At 42.3% G+C, this 24,315-nt stretch overlaps 1 protein-coding gene across 2 annotated transcripts in view; it reads left to right on the forward strand.

The window, feature by feature from the left end:
- SLC24A2 (solute carrier family 24 member 2) overlaps positions 1 to 24,315 on the forward strand; it is a 280,639-nt gene that overhangs the window by 222,145 nt on the left and 34,179 nt on the right. For both annotated transcript variants that reach the window (XM_003407338.4, XM_003407339.4), the window contains 2 exons: positions 8,706 to 8,804; positions 16,035 to 16,153. In XM_003407338.4, coding sequence (XP_003407386.1) covers positions 8,706 to 8,804; positions 16,035 to 16,153 — 218 coding nt within the window. The remainder of the gene's footprint in view (positions 1 to 8,705; positions 8,805 to 16,034; positions 16,154 to 24,315) is intronic.

Genomic DNA, 24,315 nt, shown 5'->3' on the forward strand with positions numbered 1-24,315 from the left:
CACGGGAGTAAAAAGCAAACACTACAAAAGGAAAAATGATAAAAGTGAGCCTCCCTCCTATTCTAGAATTCAGTCATTCCTTAGAGGTAATCGCTTATAACAATCTTTTAACATAATTCAATTTTTTACAAATAGGATAATGTTATACCTTGTCATACATCTGGCTTTTTTTTTTTTTTTAACCTATTACATCTTACTCTGTCCTAGAGGGTCGCTATGAGTCGAAATCGACTCAACGCCAATGGGTTTGGTTTTTTTTTTTTTTTAATTACATCTTATAGAACTTTCTGGATCAGCACACACAGACTTCTCTCATTCCTTTGAACTGTGACATAGTATTGCACTAGATGGCTATTCCACAGTAGTTTCAAGCAGTTCCCTACTGATAAGCATTAGGATATTTCCGTCTTTACTTATTTCAACAAAACTACATGAACGTTCTCATTGCCCATACAGTAGACTCTACTGAGTAGAAGACTTACATAGAAAGATAAAGAAAGATAAATTCCTAGAAATAGAAATGCCAGATTAAAGGGTATACACATTAAGAGTTTTAAAAGATACTACCAAATTGCCTTCTAAAGGGATGGCACTGATTTATGCAGCCACTGATAGTGAATGAGAGAGACTCAAACAGCAAATTTAAATAAGTCCTTTGCACAGGGATTCAAATTATTTTCCTACAAAATGGCATGAAAGCCAGGGTACGGCTGAGATGAAAGTATTTGTCCTCTCTAAATGAAATGACCAGGCTGTTTCTCCTCCACGGATTATCCAATTTCCACCACAGCATGTCCCCTTCTTACCTCAAGACCATTGCTATCCCTGCAGAAAGTCTGACAAGCACACTGCAAGCTAACTTTCCACCTTCCAATTACCAAAGTGGGGAACCCCCATTGTGCACAGACACCATTTCCAATAGCATGTTATATTTCATTCATTCCAAGTTTATGGTTTAACTCATTCAGTCCAGCTTTCCATGACCAAAGAATTTTTGGGGTCACTTAAGCAGATGCCCTCTGTCAAGCTGGGCTTTATCCAAAAAATACATGTATTGAATTCACCAGTTGTTAACCACATTACTTCTTTAGAGATGTATTCTTACAAGCATTTCCTGGGGACTGGATTTTAGGAAGACAGCAGCCTGGTCAGTTTGCACAACCAGAGTAACCAGCTAATAACCGGCATCAGGTCTGTCCAAAAGACCAAACTAGCTGTGTGGATAAAGCCACACACAGTCTTCCTGAAAACCAGGACCAAGGAAGTCTTCTCATTATAATACATCCAGCTTTTCAAATTTCATTGCATCTTATGTTCATGATCTAAGCTGTCAGCAGTAAAAGCAGAAAGATGGGACCTTGGCAAGTGAAGGCAGACTTTGCCACATTGCATATGTGGAAGGTGTGAAGTGGCAGCAGAAGGCAAACTGTGGATGCTGCTTTTTGTCTATTTTTGACATCCCTGGTGCTCAAAATGTTACATTGCCTTTAATCAGTCAAATGTGGATACTGTGGTTATAAATTAATAATATAATTTTCCCCCATGAAGTTTTCTCTTAAAAAATAAAAATTAAAAAATGGGACTCTGTTCTACCAGGAGGCTGGCATGTTCAATTAAGCATGGTAAGTTTCTCTTTTGATTAAATCTGAAATGCAGTGAATCGTCTCATTTTAGTCATGGGCATTGAAGCCTTTGACCACACTTAGTAAAGGACTCTTGGCATGTGTCTGCACTTCTGTTGGAAACTCACAACTCAAATGAGATTTACAGGCACTAGTTTACAAAGTAAAGTTAAGGCTTTAAAAAAAAAAAAGGAAAATAGAAACTCGCATTAACTGACAATTCCCAGACGCATGAAATCCAGGTAACAGGAAATGGCATAAGTACATGAAAAAGTGCTATCCTAAACACACACTGGCCAAATCTAACACCTTCAACTTAACATCGAGATACGTAGCTGGGTGATATAGCAGCTTATCATGACAAAGAACTGTTTTATTAGGCTGTTCTTTATGTATATTGTTGTTGTTCCTTAGCCTGGAAGCTCTGCTGATAGCTGTCTACCTTGGATGACACTGGCATAGCTTTATGTATACTGTCCTTGCTGGTAGCTGCCATCTAGTTGACAACAACTCATGGTGACCTTATATACAACAGAACAAAACGTTGCCTGGTCCTGCATCATCTTCACAATTGCCAGCATGTTCGAGTCCATCATGGCAGCTAGTGTACCAATCCATCTCACTGTCTCCCACACCCTCATTGGCCCTCTACTTCACCAAACATGATATCCTCATGTAGTGATTGATCCCTCCTGATAACATGTCCAAAGCAAGCAAGTTGGACAATGTTCCCCTTTGATCCATAAAAGTTTTCATTGGCTAATTTTCAAAAGTAGATCATCAGATCTTTCTTCCTTAGTCTGGAAGCTCTGCTGAAACCTGTCCACCATGGGTGACAGTTGCGTAGCTTCAAAGATCATCATAGCACACAAACCTATGCAGTACAACAAAATAACAGGTGGTGGGTTTTGTGTATAGATCATAGTATTTATTGACCACCTACTATTTGCCAGGTGCTGTGAATAAATCAAAACCCTGGCCCTAATGAGTAGATTAATGTCACAACCCATGTGCACAGAGGCATACTCAAGGTATAAGCTTTAACAAGCTGATTCTGAAAGACTCTTTTCCACCCATTAGGTGGTAGTGGGGTGAAATGTTGGTGAGCCTCAGTATGTGGGGCCTGCCTTAGTAAAGTAATTCTTTATTCATTTATTTTAGATATCCACAGGGTGCAAGAGATGGAAACAAACGGAAGATGTTCAAACCTAGTATTTGGCAGCCCCTACCTGGCTCAGAACTCCAAATCTGAGAATCAGACAAACCTCTTTGTTGTTAAAAATGGCTTTGTAGGGGCAGTGTGAGTAATTTGCATCTGTGTGTATTGGGTAGAAATCATTTAGAAAATTAGGTTCTAAAATAATAAAGCAGGCGACTCAAAGCAATAAAGAACATCAGGTCTCAAGCAGTATCAGCCCCAGCAAAGGTCAGTAAGTTGGCCATTTTTCCTGAAACATCATATTCTTCAATCCGATGCCTGCTGTGAGGTGTTTGGTTTGCAAAATTCCAATTTTGCCTGAATTCGATTAGATGTTCTCAAAAAAAAAATTTAAAAGCCTCTCAAAAATAGGAGAACATTAACTGCAAACACTGTTAGACTTTAGAAACTTAACCACAGCACTAACCAAGTAAAATCGGGTGAGTTTCCTGCAGTGTGCTTCTGGTCCTTCCTTCTTTCTCTACTCCCAAAAGGAGACTAAATTGGCAATGAATTTTCCAGTGGTATGCCCTCTGAGCACCTCTCTGCACACACATGCCCACTAACCTGTCCTTTTTTGTTGTTTGTGTTAATATTGTCATGTTCAAAAACATTCGTTGCACTGAACGCTGGAGGGGCAGGTGAAAGCATCCCCCATCCTTGAGGGCCCCGCAGGCCAATTGAGGAGAGAGGGCAAAACCTTCCAGGTAGAGGCAACAGCAAATGCAGAGGCCTTGGGAAGGGCTAGTGCACAGTATTTTCAAGGAACAACAAGGAGACCAGTGTGGCTGGAGCAGAGTAAGCGCGGAGAGTGGTAGAGGGCAAGGTCAGAGCAGTCTAGGTGAGCCTCATTGGTTAGTCTTATAGGTCATTCTAAGGACTTTGGCTTTCAGTTTGAACTGGGAGCCAACACAGATTTTGCCTAGAGAAGTGTCATGATCTGATTTACATGTTTAAAGATCACCAAGGCTGCAAGAATGAGCCTAGCCTGGGAGATGGGGAGGTAAGAGTAAAAAGGGAAGACCAGTTAGGAGGCTACTGGATTGTTCCATTGAGACTTGATTGTGGCTGGGCCAAAACGGTAGAAGAGGGGGCGGGGAGAGTGGTCAAAGTCTGAAATTTTTTGGAAGTTGATGATGGCATGTGGAGTGTGAAAGAGAAAGGAGTCCAGGATGACCCCAAAGTTAGAATTTGCTTACTGCCACATCAATTCCATTGCAAGTCTTCTCAGCGTGACAATGGCCTGTCTGCCCTACTTGAATCTACATTTCCAGGAAAAAAAGGTAAAGAAAAAATAGGAGCAAAGTTCAGGCACACTCTACTTTTTAAGCTACCTGCCAATCCATAAGCTTCAGAGAAAGAGACGGGAAAAGGAGTACTGAAAACACAAAAATAGGTTCAAAAAGACTGTTTTCAAGTTTTCCCTTCTGTTTCATTTTTTCTTTCCTTCTCCCCCACCAAGGACTGTTCGCCGAGGTGTGCGGTCGCTGCCTTTGCATCTATACATCTCCTTCGTCCCATCTTTTCTGTATTGCTGACACTCAGAATGTTCTGGCAGCCAGGAGCTAACCTCACCCCATCCAAAGGGTTCCTTTTGTAACCCCGCTTATTCCTGGCTTGATGGGGAAGAGGTGAAGAAGTTCCCAGGGAATGTTTTAATTAGTTAACAGCAGAACGGAAGCCAAATCCACTTCCTTTGAGCAAGCAGACTCCAAACTTCCAGTGCAAGTTTGGGGGCTTCTGTTTTATGCCAGAGTGATTTAGTCAAGGGTTTTGATTCCTGGTTTTTTGTTTTGGGGTTTTTTTTTTTTTTTTCTTATTCACATTCTAGGCCTTATGCTTTTGATCTTTCCCTTCCACACTTCCCGACCACCCCCTCAACACACACTCCTCTGAGAACACTCAGTTTTTTTTTTTTTCTGCAAATTTCAGAGCAACCAAAACTATGTTAAAATTGTGTACTAGGTTTTGACGTAGGTGCCTCACGATTTCAGCAGAGTTTGCTATTTCTGAGATTTGAATTATACAAATATCTGTAGGGATAAAAAAAAATACACAACGTTAAGGGTTTGCACCACAACAAAGTGTATTTTTAAGGGTGCCTTAAAGCATGTTAAAAATCACTTCTTCACTCACCTTGAAAAGTACTCAAAAATATCTTGGTTCTTTATCACCAGGCACAAAGCTAAAGCTGTTTCTTAGATCTGTCTCCTTGTGCCACCCCATATGACAACATGGAACCTCTGACTAAAATAGTTTATCAAAGCAATCTCTTTATTGCCATGGTCTACTGCCCCAAGGTTGTTAAGCCTCAATTCCATCTTACTTGTCAATCTTATTTGGAGCAGTTTATGAGAGGAATTTGCTGTCATTTATTCACTTCCACAATAATTATAACACTTTATGAGTAACAATTTTTGAGTACTTGCTATGTGTCAGAGACCTTCTAAATACTTGATGTATATTAACCCATTGAACCTTCTAACAATGATATGAGATAGGTGTTCCCATTATCCCCATTTTACAGATTCTAAAACTGAGGCACAGAGGGGTTACAAAACTCATGCATCAGGAAGTTCTTTTGAGCCATCCCAAATCCAGTCTGTGGCAGTGGCTCATTGACATTTGTTCTGTCCTCACTAGTGATGGGGAAAAGCTGATCATCCTCTTTCAATTTTAAGGTCAGCACAAAAGGCCAGCTCCATCACCTGGACCTTCTGAATTTCAGGAAGATGTAAAGTGATCTTAAAGGAGACTCTTGGAGGACTCACTAAAACCTGAGTACCAATCCAACAAGGCCTTTTTGTTTTTCTTTTTCCTCTTATTTATGGAGCTCTTCCAATGCCAGGCACTTGGATAAGCCCTTTACATACACTTTCTCATTTAGACCTTTTATTTAACTCAGGAGCCACTGTCATTGGAACCCCTATTTAGCAGAAGGGGAAATAAGCTTAGAAATATTCAGGAACTTACTAAAAGTCACCTGGCAGTGAGAGAGCCAGGACTTGAACCCAAATCGACCCATCCATTTAACCCCAATACTGTGCTGTCCCCAACACACACACACCCTATTTGGTGTTCTCCCAGCTTGTGGTTGAACAGGTCTTGAGGTGCCATGGCTTCCTACCTCAAGACACAAAGGATCACTTTGAAAATCACAAGTTCCCTGCTGGCTTCTGCCTATGGGACCACATGCTAACACTAGTCCTATTAGCCTCCTCCTCATAGCGTTTCTCAAAGGATGCCCTGTGGTAATCCCTAGGGTGTCCAGAGGGCTAGAATGAGCAAGGCTTGCTTTGTCAGGCTCTGCGCCACCACTCTCAGTGAGCACACATGTGTGCTGAATTCCAAAGAAGAGCCTTCCACCTACCCGCTCACCCCACCCAGCCTCCACTGCTTTGCCTTGCCAAAAATAAGGCTAACCCCTCCCACTTTTCAATAACACAGAAGATCTGAGGTGTGTCTGAGTGGGGAAAGTAAGAAGCACATTCTCAAAAACACTACTGGCTTATAAAAATGGTGGAGAAACATTTCCCACCCTGTTCTCCCAGCCACCCCTTGGAGAATTTAGGAAAACCAACCCATGAGTAACAGTGGCATACACTGTTCTGAAAGGTATGTCCTGGCAGAGGGAGGGGGTGGACCATTACGTGCTTTTGGGGGTCCCTTATTATCATTTCTCTCAGGAATCTATCTAAGTTCCAATAAGATTCTTGTATCCACAAGCAGTGTGTGGTTAGCTGGTTTCTATCAAATGTTTTCTCTGCCATGATTCATGACTTTGGTTCCAATATCCTTACTTGGATTGGGTTATTATTTCAGGTTTTATTCCCATGGGCTTATTTTTTTTCCTCTTCTGAATGCTTTCTTGCTTTATTATTTTTTATATCATTTTAAAATAGCTATTATTGATCATCTTTATTTCTTAGAGCTAAGTTCAAAGAATGACCATGAGCCCACAGTAGAATAGTTTTATTAGTAGAAACATCATCTTCTAGAAAGTTTCAGGACCTCCTTTTTCCTCTTATGGGCTTTTCACCAGATGATTTGAAGATTTCTTGGAGTTGTCTTCTTTAGGCTTAAGGCCATAGAGTACTAAAGTTAGGTCTTCATACTCTGTTCATCTGTCTCCCAACTAGGGCTAGATTTGGCGGCCAGGAAAGTATCTTGCATCCACACTACCAGAACAGCTTCCAGGAAATCGCAGCTCCCTGCCTACCTCCTCCCTCCAAGTAGTCCTTTTTTCTCTCTTTTTATTCTTTCTTTCTTGCTCCCTATTACCTCCTCCTTTTCCTAGTCCCCAGGTCTTCTTTCCTTTCCCTTTATTTCATTTATTTAATTTTCTCTTGGAGATTAAATAGGAACAACAACATTCATAATAACTTTCAGGATGGTGAACCTAATGCTGATCTTCCTATAGCTTTCCAACACCCCTCAAGGATGGACGTCATGCCCATCACCTCATCCTTCTTTCTCATTCCTGTAAAGCAGAAGCCACATGCTGACCTACTTTTCTCTGTGTAATGTTTCCCTTCTGACCTCCTTTGACACTATGCCCCATGCTGCACATCTTTGCCTGGACTAAGGTACTTACATGCTGTGTGCTAGCAAGGTGTCTAGGTTTCTGAGCAGAAAGGGCTCTGTCCTGTGTCACCTTCACCTTTGGAGTCAACTGATCCCACTCTAGTTTATGGCTCTTTCACTCCCATCCAGTCACACAAGTCACCAGTATGACCACACCCCATGATGTCCATCCATCCACAGGGACAGGAGGGATAAGGGATGCTGATCTGCCATGCCTCATCCTAGGAGGAGATGCTCTCCAGGAGAAACATTTTGGTGTTTGGTTTGGTTTTGGCAGAATTAGAAAAGTAGAATGAGACTCCCGTTAATACCCTGCTATGGAACCCCACCAACAACAAATGACTGGTGGGGAAATTGTAGAGTTTGTGGTATTTCGAGGGACTGATTATACCTGAATCTAGGCAATAGTCAGTCAGTTTAAAGTGAGAAGCTTTTGTACCTCGAATGTTCCCAGAGAAGAAAATCAAGGATTAAAAAAGAAGTGCGCTGTATTTCTCTAACCTCTACACTTTTGCATGGATTTTTTTTTTCTGTGCTTGTTGCATGCATTTACCCATTAATTATGTCAATAATGGAGATGAAACGATGTATTATACTTGTGGTACCTCTGTTTAAAATGATTCTTTTGACAATAGTATATTTTCTAGCACTTTCCCTCAGACAGTACTTGCTGTGCTCAGTTGATTATTCATTCCCTTAACTCCCCAAGTGGATTCAATTGCCTCTTTAATGTTTAATTGCAGCTGACTCAGCTGGTTGAAGAGCTTCGAAGCATGTTCCTGAGCCACTTAAAAATTGCAATATTAATTATGATAAATGGTTGAAAACCAAAGTCAAATCAAAAGACGTGTGGGCTTGGTTTTCCTTCCCGGCCCATTGTCAAAGCCAACCTGGGACTAGCATTTAATGCCAAGGAAATGGCTGTGCCTTCGGAACAGCTTTTTCTTTAGGCCTGTTTTGGGTCTCAGCAGTAGGAGGAATTGTAGAGATGTTTGATGCTTTTGTGTATTTTGTGGGCAATTGGGAGGAGGAGATCCAGGTCAAACCTTTGGTCTGTGGTGGTCCAGCAGCTTGAGGGTCTCAAATGGAGAACTGGGCAGAAGAATCCACAAAGGTAAGAAAGCACCCTTCATGCAGGCCCTAGGATAGCTGGGTTGGACAGAAAGGAGCAGTGGATGCCAGAGTGCAGCATAACAGGGCACCACATGTTGCTTCACCAGTGCTTCCACCCTTTGCCTTGAGCCCGTCTCTGTATCTTCCTCCTCACCCCATTTCCTTCCCACTCCTTTCTTCTGCTTCAGGGCGGTTCAGAGAAAAGGCTTCAATTCTCCACAAGATCGCTAAGAAGAAATGTCAGGTGGATGAGAATGACAGGCAAAACGGGGCTGCCAACCATGTGGGTGAGTACAGGGAGACTCTATCCCATGCCTTCCCTGGGGCAGGAGAAGGGGGGCAGAGAGGCAGGACCCAGTATGGGCCCCCCTGACCCAGCAGACACATGGAGCCCTGCAGACTTTTCCTGGGCATCAAGAAATGAATCCCTCTTCCCCTGGTGGGTACAGGGCATGACTGGACACAGTGCTGTCAGAGTAACTCTGGGGGAACTCCAGGAAGAGTTAAATGATTCTTCAAGAAGCCTGAAATAAAACCACCTCCTAACCAAGCATCTCCATTTAAGGGTAGAAAATAATTTTATATTGGCGATTCTACATAAAGAAGTCCTTGGGTGGAGAAACAGTTAAAGTGCTTGGCTGCTAACAAAAAGGTTGAAAGTTCAAGTCCACCCAGAGGCATCTCAGGGAAAAAGGTCTGGCCGTCGACTTCCAAAAAATCAGTCATTGGAAACCATATAGAATACTGCTCTACCCCAACACACATGGGGTCTCCATGAATTGGAATAGACTCCACAGCACTTGGTTTACTGGTACATCAAGAGGAAACACACACACACATACACCAGTCACTTAATGTTTAACAAAAGCTGAGAAGACTCTGGTAGCACAATGTTTAATGACTCAGCTGTCAACTGAAAGGTTGGTGGTTTGAACCCACCCAACTGTTCTATATGAGAAAAGGTTTGGTGGTCTACTCCCATAAAAGTTTCAGCCTAGGAGACCTTATGGGGCAGTTCCACTCTGTCACATGGGATTGCTGTGAGTCAGAATGCACTTGAAGGCACCCAACAACAACAACCAGAGTTTATACTTATGACTTTGCCTACAGCGCACCCACTAAATTACCAGTGACTTCCTGAGTCGCTCCTGAACTGAGTGACAGAGTCCCTGTGAGATGACACTGCCTCTCCTTTTCTACGTATCAGCCCAGGTCTCTTGGTGGCTTTTTCTGAGCCTCTGGTGTGACCAGATCATGACATTTCCTGCATCTTATTTTAACTTGGAACATGATGTTCCTTCTCTCCTGTCTGTGACTATAACATAGCTCTCTGATTCCAAATGCAAGCTAAATTTAACCTAATCTGGATCTATGCTATAAAGGATGCGATTGCCCAAGAAACTAAAATTATCTGCAGATAAAAATTCAACAGTGCTGTACTCAAAATACATGTCATTCCTTAGAAGAGTGTCTGTCTCTCCTGTTACCCTGATTTCTAACTCAGGAAAATCTTTGGTAACGAAGAAGTCAAGATTCCATTGGGTATGCAAAGAAAAACTGGAAGAAAATAAGCTAAAATATTAACAATAGTTACTTCTTGTTAATTATGTTTTTTGTTTTATTGGTTCCTTTACGGTTCTGTGAACTTGGACAAATTTTTACAATGAGTATATTTTGCTTTTATATTATGAAAGTGTAAGGCCATACCACAAAAGTCTATTACATAGGTTAAATTTTGCTTGTGATATGTTGGTTCAGTTACATAAGCTCCATTTTCTGCTCAACTCATTGATTTCTCTTTGGGACTGAGGCATCATGGCATAAAAGACTTAGACGTCAGCATTCAGTCTTGGCCTTCCTCCTAGTAACTGGGTGACCTTAACTTGGATTTAACTTTCTATGAGGAAGTAGAATCCATAACTCCAAGGATCCTTCCAATGTTGGTTAGGTCTCCAAATGCCTTAGTTCCTAAGAAATGCCGTTGTTGTTGTTAGGCACTGTTGAGTCAGTTCTGACTCGTGAACAACCCTATGTACAACAGAAAACAGAACACTACCCGGTCCTCACAATAGTTGCTGTGTTTGAGCCCATTTTTGCAGCTACCATGTCAATCCATCTCCTCAAGGGTCTTCCTCTTTTTCACTGACCTTTAGTTTACCAAGCATGATGTACTTCTCCAGGGGCTCATGCTTCCTGATAACAGGTCCAAAGTGTATAAGAAGTCTCACCATCCTCCCTTCTAAGGAGCATTCTGGCTGTACTTCTTCCAAGACAGACTTGTTCATTCTTCTGTCATTCCATGGTACATTTGATATTCTTAACCAGCACCATGTTTCAAATGCATCAATTCTTCTTCGGTCTTCTTTATTCATTGTCCAGCTTTCATATGCATATGAGATGATTGAAAATACCATGGTCTGGGTCAGGCACGCCTTAGTCCTCAAAGTGACATCTTTGCTTTTGAACACTTGAAAGAGGTCTTTTGTAGCAGATTTGCCCAATGCAATGCATCGTTTGATTTCTTGACTGCTGCACCCATGGGTGTTTATTGCAAATTCAGATAAAATGAAATCCTTGACAACTTCAATCTTTTTTCTGTTTATCATGATGTTGCTTTTTGGTCCAGTTGTGAGGATTTTTGTTTTCTTTATGTTGAGGTGTAATCCATACATCTCAACAGGTAGTCTTTGATCTTCATCAGTAAGTGCTTCAAGTCTTCTTCACTTTCAGCAAGCAAGGTTGTGTCATCTGCACATTGCAGGTTGTTAATGAGTCTTCCTCCAATCCTGATGTCATGTTTTTCTTCATATATTCAAGCTTCTCAGATCATTTTCTCAGCATACAGATTGAATAAATAGGGTGAAATGATACAATCCTGATACACAGCTTTTGCTGATTTTAAGCCACACAGTATCCCCTTGTCCCATTTGAATGACTGCCTCTTGGTCTATGTATAGGTTCCGCATGAGCACAATGAAATATTCTGAAATTACCATCCCTTGAAATGTTATCTATAATTCGTTATGATCCACAGTCAAACGCCTTTGCATAGTCAATAAAACATAAGTAAACATCTTTCTGGTATTACCCGCTTTCAGCCAAGATCCCTCTGACATCAGCAGTGATATCCCTCTTTCCAAATCCTCTCCTGAATCGGGCTTGAAATTCTTGCTGTACCCTGTCAATGTACAGCTGCAGTGTCTTTTGAATCATCTTCTGCAAAATTTTATTTGCATGTAATATTAATGATATTGTTCAATAACTTCTCCATTCTGTTGGATCACGTTTCTTTGAAATGTATCTCGTCCAGTCAGTTGGCTTGGGAACTGTTTTCCAAATTTCTTAGCATAAATTAGTGAGAACTTCCAGCATTGCATTCATTTGTTGAAACATCTCGATTGTTATTCCGTCAGTTCCTGAAGCCTTGTTTTTTGCTAATGTCTTCAGTGCAACTTGGACTTCTTCCTTCAGTACCATCGGTTCTTCGTCATATGCTACCTCCTGAAATGGTTGAACATCGACCGGTTATTTTTGGTACAGTGGCTCTGTGTATTCCTTCCATCTTCTTTAGATGTTTCCTGCATTGTTCAATATTTTGCCCGTAGAATCCTTCAATATTGCAACTCAAGACTTGAATTTTTTCTTCAGATCTTTCAGCTTGAGAAATACTGAGTGTGTTCTTCCCTTTTGGTTTTCTAACTCCAGGTCTTGCACGTTTCATTATAATACTTTGTCTTCTTGAGCTGCTCTTTGATATCTTCTGTTCAACTCATTTACTTCATCATTTCTTTCATTCGCTTTAGCTGCTCCATGTTCAGGAGCAACTTTCAGAGTCTCTTCTGACATCCATTTGGTCTTTTCTTTCTTTCCTGTGTTTTTAATGACCTTTTGTTTTCTTCATGTCTGATGTCCTTGATGTCATCCAAAACTCATCTGGTCTTCAGTCATCGTGTTCAATGTGTCAAATCTATTCTTGAGATGGTCTCTAAATTCAGGTGGGATATACTCAAGCTTGTACTTTGGCTCTCATGGACTTGTTTTAATTTTCTTCAGCTTCAACTTGAACTTGCATATGAGCAGTTGATGGTCTGTTTCACAGTTGGTCACTGGCCTTTTTCTGACTGATGATGTCAAGCTTCTCCATCATCTCTTTCCACAGATGTAGTCGGTTTGATTCCTATGTATTCAGTCTGGCAAGATCTACGGGGATAATCACCATTTATGTTGTTCAGAAAAGGTATTTCCAATGAATAGGTCCTTGGTCTTGCAAAATTCTATCATGTGATTTCTATGGTCATTTCTATCACTGAAAGTACATCTTCCAACCAGTGATCCTTCTTCTTTGTTTCCAACTTTCTCATTCCAGTAATGCCAAATCACCAATAATTATCAATGCATCTTGATTGCATGTTTGATCAATTTCAGACTGCAGAAGTTGGTAAAAATCTTAAGTTTCTTCATCTTTGGCATTAGTGGTTGGTGCATAACTTTGAATAATAGTCGTATTAACTGGTCTTCCTTGTAGGAATATGGCTATTATCCTATCACTGACACTCTGTACTTCAGGATAGATCTTGAAATGTTCTTTCTGACATTGAATGCAATGCCATTCCTTTTCAATTCATCATTCCCACTCTAATAGACTATATGATTATCTGATTAAAAATGGCCAATACCAGTCAGTTTTAGCTCACTAATGCCTAGAATATTGATCTTCAAGTGTTCCATTTCATTTTTGACAACTGCCAATTTTCCTAGATTCATACTTCGTACACTACACATTCTGATAATTAATGGATGTTTGCAGCTCATTTTGAGTCCTGCCACATCAGCAAATGAAGGTCCCGAAAGCTTTACTCAATCCATGTCATTAAGGTCAACTGTACTTTGAGAAGGCAGCTTTTCCCCAGTTGTATCTGGAGTGCCTTCCAACCTGAGGGGCTCATTTTCCAGCACAATATCAGACGGTGTTCTGCTGCTATTCATAAGGCTTTCACTGGAGAATTTTTTCAGAGGTAAATTGCCAGGTCCTTCTTCCCCATATATCTTAGTCTGGAAGCTCCACTGAAACCTGTCCACCGTGGGTGATGCTGCTGGCATTGGAAATACCAGTGGCATAGCTTCCAGCATCACAGCAATATGTAAGCCACCACAGTACGACAAACTGAGGGATGAGTGGTGGTCCTGAAGAAATAGACTTTTTAAAATCAATGTGCCCAAAATCCATGCTTTTCAAAGAAAGTCCAAGATTTCTTTTCATATTTGGTGATTCCAGTTAGGAATTATGCCTGGTAGGCTGTTTCTTCTCATCCACTCGTATCTGTTCTTGGACATCTGGACATCTTGGACTTTTGTACCCAGTAGCCTGTGTTGGTTGCTAAGGCAAGTTCGGCTATTGCAGCCTGGGTCCAAAGATTGTATCACTTCAACCAATAGATTCCCCAAAGCAGAGTTTTAATATTCCATGAGGTATTCAGTATTTCTTAGTTTAAATAACTGAATCAATCACACTAAGATAAACTGGCACACACAGCGGGATTCCACATACATATCACCGTCATTACTACAACATGGAAAGATAAGATAAATTTCAGTTTCGATGGCTTTCTGTATTTAAATATATTCATGCCTCCATATTCCACAACTAAAGACATAAATAAACATAAACGTTCCCCTATTGTTTCAATTTGAACTCACCTGCTGCTCCATGGGATAAAAATAGGCAGTCTGCTCTCATAAAGACTACAGCCTAGGAAACCCTATGGGGCAGTTCTACTCTGTCATGTAGGGTTGCTGTGAGTCAGCATTGGCTCAACAGCACACAGCAACAACAACAGCAATGGTTTCCAAAATCTGACCACTTCAAACCCAAAAATGTTTGCATAGCTCTCAAAATGCTTTCTTAAGCACCGGTGATAGCAATGTTTAGTCCTTCTGAAGTTGCTAGAAAAAAAAACATATTCTGACACTGTACAAACAGCTTCCTCCCAACAACTCTGACACTGAACCACACAGCTTCATTCTCTCCTGAAATCTAAGACTTGACCCAGCACAGCCAGAGGGCCTAGGAGCCTTTTCATTTCCCTCCCGCTGAAGCCATGGCAGATCCCAGTGGTGCCTGAACACTCGTCACCTGGAGGTGCTCCTCTTAGCCCTGAACAAAATCTTGTTGTGCAAAGCAGGTCCTAATGAAGGTAAGAACAGTTCCTGCTTCTTGATTACTTGCTGTGCACCAGACACTGTGCTTTATACACATTTTCTTATTTAATCCTTAGAGAAGTACTAGTGGCAGTGGTGGTGTTAGTAGTAGTTGTCGTTGTGATAGTGTTGTCATCATCACCCCCATTTTGCAGATGAGGAGACTGATGGTCAGAGAGGTTAAGTTACTTCCTAAGTCCACAAAGGATATGTCGCAGTCAGAATATGAACCCAGGCACGTCTGATTTCCAGTGTACCGGAGCCCCAGAGTCCCTTCTCAAATCTTAAGGGAAAATTTGAACCTGTACCCACTGACCTGTGGCTTCACTCTGGCCCAACGTTACCTCTCATTTGGGAATGGTACAGCCTTTTGCCTCTATTATGTGTTCAGTTCCTCCTTGCCTTTCCTGCAGTAGGACACCCAGGTGTGGAATATGCTAACCAGCCTTCTCCAGGCATTTTAGGAAGGGTTGGGTTTCCCAGCCTGCCCTTTCCATGGCCACCTAGCATGAGCAGAGATGTCCACCCATAAGCCTGAGAGCATTAGAGCTGGAATCAGTAGCCTTAGAAGTCAGTCATTTAGACCCCTTTGTTTACAGATAAGGTCCTGAAGCCCAGAGAAAGGAGGGTGCTTGTCTACGGTGGCAGCCTGGTAGTGGAAGAACAAGGCCTAGGACCTATGTCTCCTGCTGCTCTGGCCAGTGTCCTTTCCAGAGTGCAGTACCAAGAAAAGACCCTGCTTTAAGAAAAAAGCTGAGGGGTGTGATGCTGGGTATAAAAAATAGTATACAGATTGGGTACGGTTTTGCTTTTCAAATGCCCATATTCAGGTTCTTGAACAGCTAGCTAAAGCCATTGCCGTCGAGTCGATTCCAACTCATTGCGACCCTATGGGACAGACAGAGTAGAACTGCCCTGTATGGTTTCCGGGGAGCGCCTGGTGGATTCGAATTGCCGACCTTTTGGTTAGCAGCCATAGCTCTTAACCACTATGCCAGCTAGCTGGTAAATTTTGCCTAGACTAGAGAATGAGTTAGCGTGGGAGCTGATAGGTCACTCAGGTTAAGACTTCAGGCTGGTGTGGGAAGCCAGAAAGCGATCAAAAAAGGGAGGAGGGCTGAGAATGCAGAAGGCATACAGAAGAATGGTGAACGTTCTTTTGCCATTTGGCTCAACACCAGCCATGGGTCTCATCATCCCTCAAAGACCATTTATCTCTTCTCCCTTGGTCCAATATTTTACAATGTTGTTTTCCATGTGGCTCCTGCTCCGTTGATTCCATTTGCTTTCTTTGTGTGTGTGTTTAAATTATGTTGCAGAAAAAATCGAGCTCCCAAACAGCACCAGCACAGAAGTTGAGATGACGCCACCCAGTGGAGCTTCAGAGCCTGTACAGAATGGAAACCTCTCCCACAGCATTGAAGCTGCGGAAGCCCAGGTACTGCCTTTTCCCACTGCTCTTCTGGGCTACTGTTCGGATTGACGTCCTAGCCTAGCAGCACAGAACCCTACATTCTCCCCAGAGGCCTTGGACACCAGGCAAGGACTTAGTCATCCTTGCATGTTTCCAAATACCAGCCCAGGGCCCCTCATGTGTCAAGTTTTACGTTTATTAAATGAATACACACATTCTCTAAGCCACTATTTTTCAGGGTGAGGTTGGAGGACTTCGTGCATTAGAATCTCCTGGGGCCAAAAACACAGATTCCTGGGCATACCCTAGCCCTGATGAAACAGAATTTCTGGAAAGCAGGACCCAGGAATCAGCATTTTAAATTAGCTTCCCAGGCGACTCTGAATGCATGAGAAAGTTTGACAGCTGCTGCAGTGTAATCCTTTCTTTATGTATTTAAGGTCAGAGTTAAATCAGCCATTACACCTTGATGAGCCCCCTTTGACCTTCTCTGTCACTGCAGTTGAAATTGATCGGCACTCTCTTGTGCAACCAAAAGACAGCTCATTCATCTAATAGTTATTACTATAACTATTTATCTATTCATAACTATGTTGTTGTTAGGTGCTGTCAGGTAGGCCCAGACTCATGGCAACCCCATGAACAATGGAATGAAATGCTGCCCCATCTTGCTTCATCTTCATAGTCTGTTGAGGATCAGATCTTGTGATCCATAAGATTTTCATTGCTAGAGTTTTAGAAGTGGATTGCCAGGCCTTCCTTCCTGCTTTCTTAGTCTGAAAGCTCCCCTGAAACCTGTTCAGCATCATAGCAACATGCAGTCCTCCACTGATAGACTGGTGGTGGCACATTGGCCAAGAATCAAACGGAGGTCTCGCGTACAGAAGGCAAGAATTCTACAGCTGAACCGCCACTGCCCCGTAACTACCATTAATCAAGCACCTAATATGTGTCACAAATACTGTGCTAGGCACTTTCCACATATTATCACCTTTACAACCCACCACCCCATTTTGTTGTTGAGGAAGCTGAAACTCAAGGAGATGAAGTCGTTGCTACAGATCACCTAGCTTGGAGATGATAGAGCTGAGATTTGATCTCAGGAGTGTCTAAATACAATGCCTGTACTATTTCCACTCTGCAACATTGCCTCTAGACCACCAAAACCAAACCCAGTGCCGTCGAGTTGATTCTGATTCATAGCGACCGTACAGGACAGAGTAGGACTGCCCCATAGAGTTTCCAAGGAGCGCCTGGTGGATTCAAACTGCTGACCCTTTAGTTAGCAGCTGTAGCACTTAACCACTACACCACCAGGGTTTCCTCTCTAGACCACAGTTGCTCAAAAATTAGGCAGACTCCCTGGTGGTGCTGGTTAGATTTCTGGATTCCAACCTGATGTGATGAATCAGAATTTCTAAGGCAAGGAGCTGAAACTTGTATTTTAATCAGGCATCCTAGGGCAGTACTTCTCAAACTGAAATATGCTTACAAATCTCCTTGGGGGTCATGTTAAAATTCAGACTCTGATTCAGTAGGTCTGGACTAGGGCTCAAGAGTCTGCATTTCTAATAAGCTCTCAGGTGATGCTGATGCTGCTGGTCTAAGGACCACACTTTGAGTAGCACGACCCTAAAGTTCAAGACCCACTTCTGTAAACAGAATTTTCCCAATGAGCTGAAAAGTCACATACTGCCCACTAGTAGAATAGACTACAGGCAGCATGTCAGCGCACTTTCTTCTCCGTTATACTAGAATATGCTCTGCAGTGGAGAGAGTCTGCACTTCTTAGAAAAGACATGCTAATTATCGCCCATTGCCCTTATTCCCTGAAGTAGCATGGAAAGTTTCTTTGTTTAAAGGAAATGATAATGAGACTGCAGTGCCTTCTGCCCTGTCTCCTCTGCCTTCTAGGCTCCTTCGCCCTCCTTCCCTGGGGTCTCTTTGCCTTAGCTCAAGAGTGAGCTGGCAGGGCAGCTTATGTCCACCTGGATAAGCAGCAGTCTCCAAGGACACCTGGCTGCCCTTGGGGATGCACAGTCGGAGGTATGCAAAGAGCAGCCCAGTGTCTGTGCCTCTCCATCTGGCTAGCAGAGGGACAGTGTGCCCTGCCACAGGGCAGGACTTTGCTACAGGGAGCTAGACCCCTCTCTGAGCAGAATGCACCCCCAGGTCTCGACGCAGAGAAGCAGAACAGATGTGTGCACCAGCCTGACACAGTGAGAGCTCAAGAGCAGAGACCCACCCGACACAGCTGACTACAGGACTGCCTGGTGGTGTATTCCATGTGCACCTCGGGCAGGTTATCTGACCTCACTGAGCTTCAGGTTCCTTAGTACGGACAATAGTACCTGCCTCGTTAGGATTGCTACGAGGTTAAACGAGATAATGTAACATAAAACACTTAGCACAGAGCTGTATGCTGACTCTTTACATTATTATGTGTTCATACTAGCCATTTAAATACCATTCAATGTGTCCCTTACCAGAAGGAGCTCGCCATAGGTGAAATGAAAATGGCTTTTAAAATGTATGTTTGGGAGTGTTCAGGGTATAAAATCAATCAATCAAGAAAGATTTGTGGTGGGTAGATAATTATAACCCAGTATGATCACGGAGATCTGTACAAAGTCCTCTAGGAGCCTGCCAGAGGGAGCATTTGACCCTAGCCAGGGAGGTATAAAAGCTGCATAGAAGAGGTAACATTTGAGCTGGGCCTTGATGGGTGAGTAGGAGTTTGTCACCCAGAGAAGGAAACCATATCCCAAGCTGACAGTTATATACAAAGGTGTAAAACCTTTAAAGGGAAATTCATGTTTAGTGATTGGTGAGAAAACTGGAGGAACTGGAGACTAAAATATAAGGTAAGGAGTGAGGAGGGATCCATCAGGAAAAGTAGATTGAGCTGAAATTTTCCCACCATTCATGTATTCAGAAAACCCTTATTGCTCACCTAATATATGTCAAGTGATGTGCAGGGCCCTGGGGAGCCCCCGTGAATGGTACGTGTGTCCCAGCAGAGCAGACAGGCTGTAAATACAAAACAAGATATAATCATAGTTGACGGCAAGGGCCAGGAGGAAAATAAAGCAAGAAGAGGTGACAGAGTCCCTGAGTGGTTCAAACGGTTAACACACTCAGCTGTTAACCAAAAGGTTGGAGACTTCAGCCTACCCAGAGGTTCCTCAGAAGAAAGGCCTGGCAATCTACTTCCGAAAAATCAGCCATCCATAACCCTGTGGAGCACAGGTCTGCTCTGAAACACGTGGTATCACTATGAGTCAGAGTTGACGCCATGGCAGCTGGTTTGGTGGCAGCATCAGATTTGTTTTACAGGAAGACAGCTCTTTTGGAAATGGTCAAGAAGAAGCCAAAGTGGGAAAAGCCCGGATACAGTTAAGAGCTATTGCTTCAGGGGTCCGTTAGCTAAGATGCATGGGCCAGATCTGGCCTGCAGTCTGTTTTTGTATGGCCCAGGAGCTAAGAATCATTTTTTACTTTTTTCAAAGAAGCAGCAGCATATGCAACAGAGAGTGTGTGGACCACAAAACCTAAAATATTTACTATCTAGTCCTTTATAGGAGAAGTTTGCCCACCCCTGGTTTAGACCATCTGCAGTCTTTGCGGGGTGGGGGAGAAGAATGAGGAAGCTCTTCGTGTACTAATATGGAATGAACTTCAATATATGTTGCTAAGCAAAAAAGGCAACTTGCCAAATTATACCCACTATACTATATTTGTGTGAGAGGGAAAGCAAGAGGGAATAACATGTAAGCATTCACTTGGGACGCTATGGAAGAAGCTGGTAATGCTAATTATCTCCAGAACATGGGTCTGTGTGATAGGGAACTGGCGTGGGAGGTAGGCCTTTCAATATGCACCCTACATAGCTTTTGATTTTTGAACTAGTCAATCATGTTACCTACTCAACACCAATAATAAAAATAATAATGGGTTAAATTAAAACAGAGGCGGTATGCTTTAGTTGTTAAGAGCAGAGTCTCTGGAGACCTCCCGAGTTCAAATCCCAGTTCTAACCGTGTGACTTTGGGCAAATGACTAAACTTGTCTGTTCTCCATTCTCCTTCTCTGTGAAATAGGGATAATAATAACAGCACCTATCTCATAGCTTTGCCATGAGGACCAAACGCTCGTGCAACAGCTCTTGGCACATAGTAAGCACTGCATAAAGCCAGTTACCATTAAATTGACTCTGACTCATGGCAACCCTATGTGTGTCAGAGTAGAAGTGTACACTATCGGGTTTTCAATGGCTGTTCAGGAGTAGATGGCCAGGCCTTTCTTCCCAGGCATCCAGGTGTAGACTCGAACTTCTGCCCTTCCAGTTATCGGCCAAGTGTGTTCACCATTTGCACCACACAGAGACTAAGCACTGCATAGGGATTCGCTGTTATTTGCTAGTACTTAGTAAAACTTATTTTTAAGTGGCTATTGAAATAGCCCAGATGACAAAAATCTTAAACCAAGTATTGGCTGCGGCATAGATGGCAATGGCTGGATTGGAGAGCTATTTCTGAGCCAGAATTGAGGAAATTTGGTAATAAATTATAGTGAGTAAACAAGTAAAGGAAGTTGCAGCTGATTCTGCAAACTCCAGGCTGGATAGACTGGATCAGATGGGTGAATTAGGCTATAATTCCAAAGCCAGAATGTAAGACATAAAATTGGAATGCTCAGGCCACCCAAGCGCAGCTTCGCAGACGTGATCCGGTGCTATTTTACTGTGTTAGTAATTTCCGTCCAAGTTGCATTTTTATCAAGCTACATGAAGACCGAGGTGTGCATCCTGGCTTTATTAACGGAAAAGATGGGTCCCTGCACCACATACTCGGCACTGGCATTTTTCTTAGGGTTAGCCTGCCTCGCGTAATTAACCAACTATTTTAAAACCCCTACTTACAAGGGAAGTAATTTTCCATTAACACCTTACCTCTGAGAGCTTTCTTCAGTACAAACTTTACGGTGGCAGTGAAGAGCATTTTAAAATATTCTCTCTGACAGGGTAAGCCCCTTTGCAGGAGCTCACATGGCTAGGCTATTCTGGGCAACCAAGAAATAATTTGACTTCTGACATGGCTCTGAGTGAACTCAGTTCTCCCAACAACTGCTGATGCAATGCTGTTGGAGCTACCATGGAGAAAACAGTTTGGGGTTGCCGCTGAGAATTTACCAGCCTTCCCAAATTTTGAATGTTGAGAACTTAGCCAGGTTTGAAAGACAATTCAGAGAAATTCCCTCCTACCCAGAACTCAGCATTTGATCACATTTTAATCTGGTCCATCAAGACAACAGCCAGCTGATTGCACTTGGCCCATGAGCTCCACAAAACTGCCTGTATATGAAGGAGCCTACCATGATCCCCAAACTGTGACAAGTTGAGGAAACCCTTTAAATACCTGCATGCAATGAAGAAGAGGAAATGTCTTGCATATTTCTTGGATTCTGAAATCTAGACAAAAATCTAACTTTTTTTTTTTTACAATTATGTCCACCATTTTTATGATGAGGGCAGGAGTGGTTCAGTGGTGGAATTCTCACTTTCCATGCAAAGACCTGGGTTCAATTCCCAGCCAAGGCGCCTCATGTGTAGCCACCGACTATCAGTTGAGGCTTGCGTGTTGCTATAACACTGAACAGGTGTCAGTGGAGCTTCCAGGCTAAAACAGACTAGGAAGAAAGGCCTGGTGATCTATGTCCGAAACTCAGCCAGCGAAAATCCTACGAGTAACAATGGTCCCATCAACAACCGATCAGAGGGATGGCACAGGACCGGGCAGCGTTTTGTTCCACTGTGCCTGGGGCTGCCGTGATCAGGGGCCGGCTCCACTCCACAGCAGCTAACAACAACAACGTGTTCATGTGTTGTGAGGTGGCTTTTTATATGTTGCAGCTTTTATTTCATTTTGCCTCTAAGATTCCTCTCTGTCCTTGGGGAAATCGAAATTGTTCTTGCTTAGGTTAAGAGTCGCCCAGATATTTCAAACGGTTCCCAGAGGCACCAGTGCTTGAGCAGAGTTATATCAGAAAATCACATTCCCGGGGAAAAGAAAAATCTATATGTGTACTTACAAACACACATATGTGTATGCACATATATACATGTTGTTGTTGGGTGCCTTTCAGCCAGTTCTGATTCACAGTGACCCCGTGTGACAGAGTACAACTGCCTCATGGGGTTTCCTAAGCTGTAATATATATGGAAGCAGATCACCAGGTCTTTCTTCCTCAGAGCAGCTGGTTGGGTTCAAACTGTGAACATTTTGGTTACCAGATAAATGCTTAATCATTGTGCCACCAGGGCTCCTTCACGTATACAGACACTGTGCGTGTGTGTGTGTGTGTGTATACACGCACACATGTACGTGAGACAGGGAGAGGGAGAGAATGTGTATGTGAGTATGTGTAAGTAAAATCCAGGCCCTTACTGTTTTTTTCTGACCATTTAAATATCACCTTACTACCACCTTTCTCCCTTTGGGAATTCAGTCCCCACTTATTTCTCCTCAGCATTAGCCTTTAAACTCAGTAGAGTTTTTAAGATCTGCTTTCCTCAAGCTTTATGGTTCTGATAAAAATGCTCTTTGGTTTTTAGCAGGTTGGCGTATTACGTGACTAAAGGATGAGCAGGGCAAAGAGACTAGAAGTGACTGTGATTTTAACTTTCTTGGAGCTAGTCTAAAAAACAAAAGAATAAAATGTTTAACAACATCTCTCTCTATTAAATGTGGATCTCTGAGGGTGAGGAAAAGCTTCGCCATCAAGGACAGCAGTTTTTAGGCAGTATTGTTGTTGAAACGTTGCAACTGTGAATTTAGAACTCTCTACAGATTTTTTAGGGAAGCTTTATAATGAACGGTGGTCAAGGAATGTTAGCTCTGATAAGGATTCCCAAGATTATCCAAGCAGATGGTATCTGCAGTCTACGTGATGTCTTTCTTCCTAAAATATTACCCTTAGTTAGTAGCCTCTTAAGTTCTTAGCAGCAATAAGGTTTAACACAGGGTTTGGGAGCCTCTTCTATTACTCAAAGGTCAAGTATCTTTTCTAAATGACTAAAATGTAATAGGAGCCCTTGTGGTACAGTGGTTAAAGCACTCGGCTGCTAATCAGCTAATTAAAAGGTTGGCAGTTTGAACCCACCAGCTGCTCCAGGGGAGAAAGATGTGGCAGTTGGCTTCCGTAAAGATTTACAGTCTTAGTAACCTTATGGGGCAGTTCTACTCTGTCTTGTAGAATCACTGTGAGTCAGAATCAATTTGACAGCAATAGGTCGGTTTTTTAAAGTATAATAACCAGGTCCACCATTTTGAAAGTTTACAAACAACCCAGCACTGCATTTCCTTCTTTTTGTGGGATTAGTCAATCTCTTGGAACATCAGTGAAGCATAATAAGAGCATCCTGGCACCCAAGAAATGGAGGCATCTGTAGGTCTGTCTGTCCAACCACTGCCAGGGAACAAGGGCAGTGCTAGGGCAGAGAGGCCAAGCCCTAATATTGGAAGATAAGACATTAGAAGATTTTCCAGCAGACTGGATTTTCCAAGGCCAAAGCCGTTTAGAACTATGATTGCCTTACGAAAGGAACTCCCTTAGGGTCAGAGAAAGGCCAACGCAAATTATAAAGCAAGCAAAAATTAAGGTGTTTTACAGGCCAGTTCTTCACACTTGGGTTCCATTTCTGGAGGAGACAACTCATTTACTTTTTTTCTTTCAACCTATATGTATTATGTTTTAAAAGAAAAGCTGAGGTCCAGTTCTTCTACCGAGACATTATTTACCAAATTAAAGCAGCTTAAAGTTCACTTAAAGACCTTCAAACACATTTAAAAATGCAGATGGATACCAATCAGACTCGTGAGTTTCTGCCTAAACTTGATTATTGGCAAAGAATTATATCTTCACTGAAGACTCTGAGGTTAATAACTCCATTTGTCATTGTGACTTCTAAAGGAGTTTGAAGAATGACTATTAATCGTTCACATAAAATACATTATAGGCTGCCTAGTCATAAAGAGGACAAAAACTTCATTACCACGTTGGAAAAAATACCAACATTGATATTACTGTTCCTCTGAATAATTTTACCCAACTGATGCTAAAGCAATGAGAATGACTTTTGAATTATTGTTCATGACTCACCAGTAGCTTTAATGTTGACAAATCTA

The sequence above is a fragment of the Loxodonta africana genome, chromosome 9 (assembly GCF_030014295.1).
Source record: "Loxodonta africana isolate mLoxAfr1 chromosome 9, mLoxAfr1.hap2, whole genome shotgun sequence".
Taxonomy (NCBI): domain Eukaryota; kingdom Metazoa; phylum Chordata; class Mammalia; order Proboscidea; family Elephantidae; genus Loxodonta; species Loxodonta africana.